This window comes from Chenopodium album, chromosome 21 (assembly GCF_948465745.1).
Source record: "Chenopodium album chromosome 21, dcCheAlbu1.1, whole genome shotgun sequence".
NCBI lineage: Eukaryota > Viridiplantae > Streptophyta > Magnoliopsida > Caryophyllales > Amaranthaceae > Chenopodium > Chenopodium album.
The window spans coordinates 10,063,193-10,073,611 of NC_137854.1; the positions used below are offsets into that span (position 1 = coordinate 10,063,193).

The 10,419-nt window shown below is 33.3% G+C and overlaps 1 protein-coding gene across 1 annotated transcript; it reads right to left on the reverse strand.

The window, feature by feature from the left end:
* Window positions 1-7,336: 7,336 nt before the first annotated feature.
* On the reverse strand, window positions 7,337-9,070 carry LOC145600337 (uncharacterized). Its single transcript, XM_081656253.1, has one exon. The coding sequence runs from the start codon at window positions 9,068-9,070 to the stop codon at window positions 7,337-7,339; it is 1,734 nt and encodes a 577-aa protein (XP_081512379.1).
* Between the last annotated feature and the right edge of the window lie 1,349 nt (window positions 9,071-10,419).

Below are 10,419 nucleotides of genomic sequence, written 5' to 3' on the forward strand. Positions count from 1 at the left end.
ATATCAATAAATTGGGGGTGGGGGGGGGGGGGGATCCTTCACTAGTCAAGCTTGTAATAATTTTGCAATATGTTTGATTGAATTTACATGTGAAATAATGACTAGAGTCGAAATACCAATCCTAACCGGTAACCATACCCAATTTTCTAGGATTTGAATAAGAAACCAATATAACCCGAAACTTAAAATGTGAAATAAGTCAAAATGGATGGCATTAGGGTCAATCCATTAGGTTAAAGCCAACAAAAGAGATTAAAATTGTGGGAAGCAACTCACAATACTTTCTAGGTTTATTTTAGATGCAACAATTTTGCATTTTACAGAATGTACACACCCTACTTTGACTATTTTTGGTCGTTTGTAATTAATGAAAAAAAAGAAATAGAGGAGTGTTTAGTCTTGAGAAATTTGGGGCAAAAAGGGATGTTTGACTAACTCAAAACTCTAATGTGAGCTTTGATTGAGACTTTTGTGAGGGATTGAGAGAGAATTTTTAGTCTAAAAAACATATTACGGAGTATGATTTATTTTTCAAATAATAAAAAATAAATAAATAAAATTATATTGAAAAAAATAAACTAGTGATGGATACTTTTTGGCAAAAGAGGTTTGTGTTAATTAAGAGAAAATGACTTGTATAGTTCTATCAAAAAGCTCATCAAATGGACTACATTTCACCAATTTTGTTCAAGTTCGACAATAATCTGCTGATAGCTATTTACCAAATACATTTACACAAACAGCTAATTAAAGCACCTTTAAAAAAAAAAAAAATAATAAAAGCAAGTAGTCAATTAAAACAACTCATGCAATTAGCTAGCTAAACCATTAGGGCGTGTTTGGCACTAGCGTTTGAGTAAATATTAGGTAGCTTTTAGTGGTTTGACTCAAACCACTACTTAACAAAAAATGTGAGTGCTTGGCAAAATAGTGGTTAGGGTTGGTTTTATTGGTGGAGGTAGCTTTTAGGAAAATTTAGAAATATTTTTGAAGCCAGAGATAGATTTTAAGGTAGCTGTTAAAAATTTAATCTATAGTTTTAAATATAGTTTAAAATTTTTACATGTCACAGCTAGTTAACTGCTACTTTACCGAACACTCATACCTAAATTATCTATCTTCATAGCTACACCTTGTTGACAACTAAAATCTAGCTACACAACTAACATCAATCTTCACATCTAACAGCTACTTTCACGGTAGCCCATAATCCCTAATCTCTTATTGTCAAACAAAGTCACAATCATGTTGTAGTTTGCTAGATTCAACTCACTATATGCTTTCAATATGTCAACTCACTATATGCTTTCAATATACTAAGGAAGTATTATAAAACAGCTGACTTAATTTGTCATTCATCTCTTCCTTTTAAATCAATCAAGAAATTTGCTTCATATTTTTGTCCTCATTCTTTAAACATTAGGTATTGTTTAGGCTTCGGGGCCAATAGGCATCCTAAGTTTGGCCCAAAACGTAGATCTAATTGATTGATCGGCCCATTTAGTACGGGTATGGGTATCTAAACGAATTTTATTGTCGGCAAAATAAATTGAGCTTTCTAAAGCACGAGATTCAGCCTACTATTGGTTAGGCGAGCAATTACGTTTTTCCCATCAATTGTGACAGTTTAACAAAGTATTGGTAGCTTTTGTCGATTGAAACATTTTTTTTATATTTATTTTTTATTTTTTATGAGTAAAAAGACATACAATATTGATAAGTAAATCAATTTCGGCATGTTCTGATTTATTAAAATGAGCTGTTTTGAACTGAAGTGAATATTTTATGAGAGGAGGAAATTACGAATTGAAGTAAACTGAACTAAACTTAAGCTAAAGAGAATAGGCCCTTCATACAATTCATGAAATCAAGTTAATGATTTGTTAAAAATTAAAATATACCTTAACTAATTTGCCCCTGCAAAAACCTGGTCATAGAGGGCTCATTTGTGCTGTTGTTTTTTATTTGAACCTATTTTTTATTAGGTCTTTTATGTTTCCGTTATGGCAAATTGACCAAACTCCAAATGGTATAACATGGGCCCCAAATATAAATAAGTAAATATTATTTAAGTTTGGTAAAATTAATCTCTGTTTTAAAATAATTTCCGTTTAGCAAAAATTATTTTAGCTCAGTTAAATAGCTTCAATTCCGTTTAGCATATACTTCCTCCGTTTTTTTTTAATACTTGCAACACTTCCCTAAAAAGCTAAAATGAAAATGTCACAATACTTGCAACACACTATAAATGGAAAGTCATTTTGGGAAAAAGCTTATTTCCTTTATTTAAATCACATGGCCCACTAAATTACACTACTAACAACCACTCACCCCATTTTACATTGTATTAAATCATGTGAATTCCACATTAATAAGCAACTATTTAAAAACGGAGGAACTATATTGTAAAAATGATTTAAACAAGTAAAGTGATTACTGATTAGGACCTTAGTGAGTCAATTTATTGATAGGGAGGGGTCACAATTAATTCAAACCCGGAAAATGGGCCTGAATCTGTGATAAGAAGATCGTGGGCCATTGTGGTACTATCGATCTGATCTGAAATGGGGTTAGTTAACCAATCTTTATCAGACAGAGTCCACGGTTTATTAACCAAGGTTTGATACTTTGATGGTGATGATATGTCAATATTTGATTGGCAGTTTACAGATCTGAAGGCCCATTGGGCCTACAACGAGATCATAGCCCAGCCCACTCTGTAATTCGAATGCTTAAGACTTTGGGCTTTGATTTTAATTCCTACATTAAAATGACAAGGTCAAAGAAATTAATTGAAGAGATAAATTTTATGTACAACCTTTTGCTACAAATGTTTAATTAAGTTTAAATTGTTTCAAAGTACAGAATAGCAAACAATATGAGAGATCAAATTTTGAAAACCAAATTCATTTGTTAACTGTATTATGATTAATGAAGTGAAACCTACTTTGTTACATATGGATTGTTTCACATTAGAGACGAGAAGAGAGAATAACCATCTACTCTCTTAAAACACCTATTACTCTTAAGATAGAACCTCGTTTAATTGAACTTGTTAGTGGGTCAAACTCTCATCCTCCTACTCTAGTTCTCCTCCTTAGTTACCCAAAACCCATATCATCTTCTCTAAAAAGGTGCCCTAGTATGAAGGGTCTGTACAAAACGTTCGGTATTGAGAATTATAATAGTGTGCCTTATGGTGTGCACTCTACTTCTATGTATACTTGGCTTATTAGCATGTAAGGGATAATATTGAGCAAAAATAAGTTGCAGAGAACAAAGCCTAACTCTTGAGAGTAAGTAATATTTAAGGTATAGGATTGAATTTTGATTAATCACTCCCTTTGACTGTGGAACTTTGATAAAGTGTCTAGGACTTTAGGTACCCTTCTTAAGTGGGGAAGGTGGCCAAGGTGTAAACTGTGAATTAGGAAGATAAAACTTGTGAAAAGATATAGTCCTCTCATCTTACTCCTTTTCCAAATTTCTTGAATTTGTTGACCCTTCTTGATGGTTTTTAATACCTTGACTTTTTCAGTTAATCTTTTTTAATCATTTGATTCATTGCTATGAGTTGTTGGCCACAAGGCTCACTAGGCTAGTGGACCACTAATACTTGTGCATTTAAATTTGTTAGTAGCATCATATTTAGTCATGTATTCTCCAAAGTCCATAGTATCATTGGTTGTCAAAATGGTCCTAAATCACCTAATCATCTTGCCATGGTTATAATTGACATGAACAAAGGCATATATGGGTTAAACAGTGGTTACAAATGATACAACAATGCATCTCGATCTTACTATTATCCCTTAGATCATTTTGAATAGAAAAGTTTCTTATCAAGGTTTCCCTTAGTGCGGTATTTAACAAGGTGACCCTCTCTCTATATACCGAAATTTTTAGGTGATGTCTATTAAATTACCTTTTGAAACCTAGAAAGCTATTGATCACATTATTACTAATAACCAATTACTCTCAATATGATAGATATTGTGGACCGTTGATATTATTACCCATATGTGATTCACACTAATAACTTATTTTGCTATTATCGAGCCAAATTATGTTCATTGTATACAATCATAAACCTAGCTTTGAACAAAACATGCTAATTTAGTGGCAAAAGATTTGCAACTGAAAGAAGAATATCATAGAACCCAATGATGGAGATAATCTGAAGGGGAGAAATTCATGTGACATGATGGTTGGTACCATAATGAAGTATGGACCTATCTTAATGTATAAATAGTGAGATTACATCAACAGTCAAAGGTGGTTTTCATTGCTGTCTCAAAAAGCAATCCCACACATACTTAATTTACTTTCTTTACTCTTCATTCTTTTAGCAACCTGAACAAAAGCTCCCTACTTCACTTGCATTTTTGGCCCTGCTACCCTACTATTGCCTTTCCTCTGTTGTATCTGCAGAAGCACCCCAGGATTTTTTATTTTATTATTACTGTCCTTACTTGTAGTTCATCCTATACTTACCCATTCAGCGGTTCTTAAATAGATACGTTATTTTTGACGGATATATGATAATAAAGGTCAAAATTGTGTATTGACAAGTGTGTCAGTTAGGCTGATGACTGATGTATTTAAACATCGAGAGAGTACAATCTTTTTTTAATTAGATACAATAGCTTAATATAATTTAATTGAGTGGGACCAGCTAAAAGTAATAAAATTATAAAGGGGAATTAAAATGGTAAAATATGGGTGTGAATCAAGATATGTTAAATTTAGACAACATTTGGTGAAAGCACAATAGGCAAACTTACTGTGTTTTACCAGAAGCCTCCACTTAGTGCCAAACATTCATTTACACATTTTCTGACCAATTTTGGTCTGATACTGTTCCCACTTCCCAGTGCTTGTTAAATGTTAACTACTGAGAGAAAGAGTTGCATATTCATATGAAACTACCAAATTAACACAATTGAGTATTAAACTAGGGGAGGTTGTTAACTAGATTTGACAACTTGATTGAGGGTTTTAAGTGAAAATAATGGAACTTCTTTTGTCAGATGATTAGCTAAAAGTTAGCATATGTATGCTTGATTAGAAATGTGATTACAAGTTTGATGGTATAGTTTTTACCCAAAATGGGTTAGAATTGAGAGGAGAATATTTTAGCAAAGTAGTTGGCAAAGATAAGTTATACGAGTAAGCCACTTACAAAAATAGATCTTGCATCACTTGTCGTTTAAGTTACTAGCCCGTAACTTAAAACTGTTATCAAGAAGAATACCCTTTCATTATATGGGCTCTAACCTTTCTAACTCGGCATGATTTAATGAAATGAAGTGAACTAAGAAGTTGAGTACATATTTCTTCATCGGCCGAAATTTGTGTTAAGTGGATATGAAACAAATTTATCAAAATCAGGTAATTAGTTGATACACCACAATGAAGAAGTAACTAAAAAACAACAGAAGATACTCATTTCACATTGACCATACTTTTGGTGGGAGCAATGAATCATACAAGTCAAATAACCTAAGTTATGTCAAATAAACTTCTTATCCCATATACAAATAAAGTTAGTTTGTCCTTTGCTTGCTTCTTGATCTTCAAACTTATTAGCCAACTAGCTTGAACCATATTCCAAGTGGTCCCAATCTCAACAATAAAACTAAGGAAAAAAAATGAAGCAGGTAAATATCAGATTGCCAAAGAATAAAGACACTTCAATTGCCCCACTCCCCCCTCTTTATGTGTCTTTCTTTTGTATCTCCTCCCATCCCCACCCCTATGTTCCTATTAATTCTTGGTTGCAATCTTTAACGTACGGAGGGAGTATCTGGTGGTAAACATATTGATTAGAGCATTTTTGCCTTGATCCTGTCTAGGTTTGAGTCTAAAACCTGAAGGCAATTTCTATTATGCATTCGGTGAAAAATATCCCTACTAGACGAGGGTGAGACCAATATATAATAAAGGTGTCCTACACATGGGAGTTAGAAGCAAAGAAAAAAACAATACAAATTTTTGATAATAAGGCAGTCAGGTGAAATGGTGGTGGGTGGCCATACCTTTAAGCTAGAGCTTCACAAATTTGACACAACAGTAATGCTTATAGATTTGTCAACTTTGATTGCTAATGATTCCATTTCCCAATCATTCCTAATTTGATTCATCTTTCAAATCAAGAATATAATTAAACTTAAAATTAGCCTAACCACTATGTAATCTTCCATCACAGAGGGGCCCGTTCGCCCGATTAGGAAGGTTCTTTCTTGTAATTAAGCTATCAGGTGGAGTATTAACTTAATCACCTTCCTTGCTAAACTAATAAAAACCATAGAAATCCACAGACAAAAGAGTATATATGCTCTATGTTATTGTTTACTTATATATATGCAGTAGTATATTCACAAGGCATTTTCTAAAGAATGTCATGTTAGAGCCCATTTGAAGCTAACTGTTTCTATAAGACATTGAGCTTCCCTAATTATAGAAAAATAGCATATACAAAAAGACATAAAAAAATTCCCAAATTTCCAGAAAAAAGCAACCATTTTAAAATAATTTATCTGTTTGTTCATTCAACCAAGCATGTGTCAAGTGATTAGTAGTACAAAACTTGCTGAAATAATATAAAAATGTAAGGATCTAATCATATTTTGGCACCTAAAGACACCAAATCTAAGTAATAAGTCTCAGAAGACAGGACATGAATGTCAGAGCTTATGGATGAAATGAGAGAATTCTCATTAGAAAAAAGAATTCATGCTACCAATTCAATGATTCAAACCAATATTATAATCTAGCTCAATCAATAAAAGAAAAACCAAAAGAATAGCACCAAAGACTAACCCAGTAACCTATATACTCATATAGTCTTGATTTCAAGTCGGGTCAAGTGTGCTTTCTATGTTTACGACAACTAATTAAGATTAGACATCTATAAATATTTTCGGAATAAAGTAAATAAAGAAATGGGGAAACATGTGAAGAAGAAAAAACTAGCAAGGTGCAAAAAAAATAAAATTCTGCTGCTTTCTTTTGAAGCAGCTAGCCAATGAAACAGTTCCCTTAAAAACAGAAAATAAGACTTAGTCCTTAACAAAATACTAACAATAATTCCAGCATATACTAAAATTAAAAAAGAAAAAATGAAATTTTTTTCAAGTTTTAATCTTTCACCAATCCAACCAAACTGTCTGTAGTCTGTACTCTGTACACTCATCTGCATTTTCATGGAACCCATATGACCCACCTTAAGAATAATCCCTTTTCTTTTCAATTTTTTCTAACTTTTTTGGGGACCCCTCAAAGTTTCCACATTTCCCACAAAGCAATAAACTTTCATGCCATTGAAATTTCCAACCTACCATGCCACAAATTGTGAATTTCCTTCTTCTTCCATTGGTGCAGGAAGGTTAAGATCAATCAGAGGCTGCTGCTGCTGGTGCTGATGCTGCTGGTGTTCGGGTTCCGGCATTGGCGGTACCACCACCGGCCTAGCAATCCTCGGCTTCTCCTCCAACTTCACCACCCCTCGGCCGGCTCCCATCATATGGGACCTCTTGTGACCCCCTAATGCTTGGCCTGACTTGAACACTCTAGGACAATATGGACATTTGTGACCCTTAACTTTCTTTGATTTGCTGCTTGTTGTAGCACTAGTACCCATAATCTTACCACTTGAAACACCCACCAAATTCTGCTTACCTAAATTATTATTGTCATTAATCCTAGTATTATTAGTAACACTAGTATCAAAACTATTGTCACCATTTTTCCTATGACTTATAATATGACCACCTAAAGCTTGATGTGTTTTGAATGTTTTGTTACACACCCAACACTCATATTTGCTCCCTTTCTTAATACAACCATAATAATCCTGCTTAATCAACATCTTCTTCTTCTTAATCTTCATCTTCTTACTCGAATTTTCGTCTGATTCAGGATTATCAAATCTGCTGTAATCACCCACTAATCCTCCTCTAATCCTCCTTTTTCCAGAATCATCATCATAAAAGCAAGATCCAAACTCAACTTTAGGCTTCTTAAATCCATAATTCCTCACAAACCCATCAACAGAACCATCTGATTCAAGCTCCTTAGCACCATTCTCAAAATACCCTGAATCTGAATTATCCATACTTTCATGATGATTATTATTAACATCAACATCATTAATCACATTAATCCCCTCCTCTTCTTCTTCCTTAGCAACAACAACTACTTTCTTAATCATCTTACTAGTATCCTTAATCCTCAAAATCCCAACATGATTAGTAGAAGACCCTCCTTCCAAAATCACAGAATTATTATCAGATGACTCAGCAGTAAAATTGAAGCAACTCTTACTACCAGATGAGTCCCTAGAAAGCATCATCAAACACATTGCAACTTCCTCTTGTTCAAGATGATCAATCTCAGAATGATTCGACGACGAACCACCACCACCACAACCACCAGAACAACCAGTGGTTGGTGGAGAAGGAGTAAGAGAGTTATACCTTGTCAAAGAAGATCGAGTTCGACGCTTATTGCACAATCTGTTTCGATTATCAGAATCATCAGACTCCATTGTTGAAATCAAGTGATTCTTGCTATGACTTGACCATGAATTATCATCCTCTTCTTCATCTTCTTCTTCATCATCTTCCTTAAAGTTCCTGTCTTTTTCAGAATGACTGCTCATATGACCACACAATGCTTTCAGAGAATGAAACCCTTTCCCACATTGCCTGCAAACCCTTTCCCTTTCTCTTTCCTGGGGTTGCTGAAACTGATGAAGGTGTTTGTTAAGAAGAGTAGAATCAACCAATCTCCAACTTTTCTTGGGATTTTCTCTCAACCCATAACCAGAATTCTTTCCACCATTTTCATCAGAAACATAATCAAAGTTTGCAGATTTCTTGGGAATGGTAAAAGGAATTGAAATGGGTTTATGATTATTATTATTATTATGATTATTAATGTTGTTGTTTCTGTTAGCAATTACATGAGACCTCATATGACCACCTAAAGACTTACCACTTGGGTATCTCTTGTTGCAGAGCTTACAAACATGCTTCAATTCTTCTTCTTGATCTCTCTTTTCCTCCATTTTTGGTGTATTTTTTTTCTGGGGTTTAACAGAAAAATGAAAAATGAGTGAAGTTTAAAAGGAAGGAATAATAAAGATGAGATTTTTAGGGTGCATTTTAATTTAAAATGAATTGGTTGGTGAAAACAGAGGAGAGAGAGTAACAAAAAGATGAAAGAAAGAGTTGTAGGGAGCTCAAATCTGGTAAAACTGGGTGGAACGGATCACGAAGTTTCATGCTTATTGACAGGTGATCCAGGAGAGAGAATTAAGAGAGAGAAAGAGTGAGAAAAAGGAGGAAGAGAGAATCAAACTTCAGAGATGTTGACAGTTTTATACAACTATAAAGTACAACATCTCACCCATGAAAATGTCACCACTAGTATTTCCTCTTCCTTTGGGGCCTTAATATTAGACTATTACAATTACAATTACAATTTTAAAAATAATTCTTGTATATTTTGACAATAATATAGTATCCCTGGAGGTATTTAAAAATTCGAATCGGATTGAGAAAATATCCATAGTGATTTGTATCCAGATATATGATCTGTTGTGATTTGTATCCTGTTTAATTATTCGATTTTTAAAATATTCGAATCGAGCTGAGAAAATATCCAAAGTGATTTGTATTTAGGTGTATGATATGTCATGATTTGTATCCTGTTTAATAATTCAATACGATTCGAATTGGTATCTGTATCAGTATTATCTGATTTAAATCCAACTGATTTACTGATTTGAGGAATTATTGACGAGTTATACATTGTATTAACATTTATGGATGAGTGATTTTATTTGTTACGTTATATGAAATTATATGGTTTTAAATACGCGATCTTTAGCCTTATTAAGTTCTTATACTTGCATAATTCCAAAAGTAAAGAGGAATGTTATTTGAATGAAATAATGGGGAGGAGAAAATTGGGAGGTATTTAGAGATAAGGGTGATTATTTGGGTAAAGAGCTAAAATTATGGTATTATGAATTGGTCCATTGGAACTAGTAGCAGCACTATTAATCTCTAGAGTAGAATTTCATGCAGGAAAGCAAAGATTGGAGAGAGAAACCAAACAGAAAATTTTAAAACAGGTATCCACGTGGCAAACTGTGAGTGACTTTCGATTTGTAGTTAAAGGGCTAATAAAGCTTTTTTTTTTGAAGTTATTAGTCTTTTTTATTTTTATTTTTGATTTTTGATTTTTTCCTTATTTAGAGGATCACAAGGATTGTGAGAAATTGTACTACGAAAACAGTCACATTTAATTATTTTTTGAATTATTTTTTAAAAAAGAAAGAAAAAGTATGAGAATTTTAAGTGGAAAAAAAAAATGCTATACTAGGTGAAGCCACAAATTTGAAATGTCACT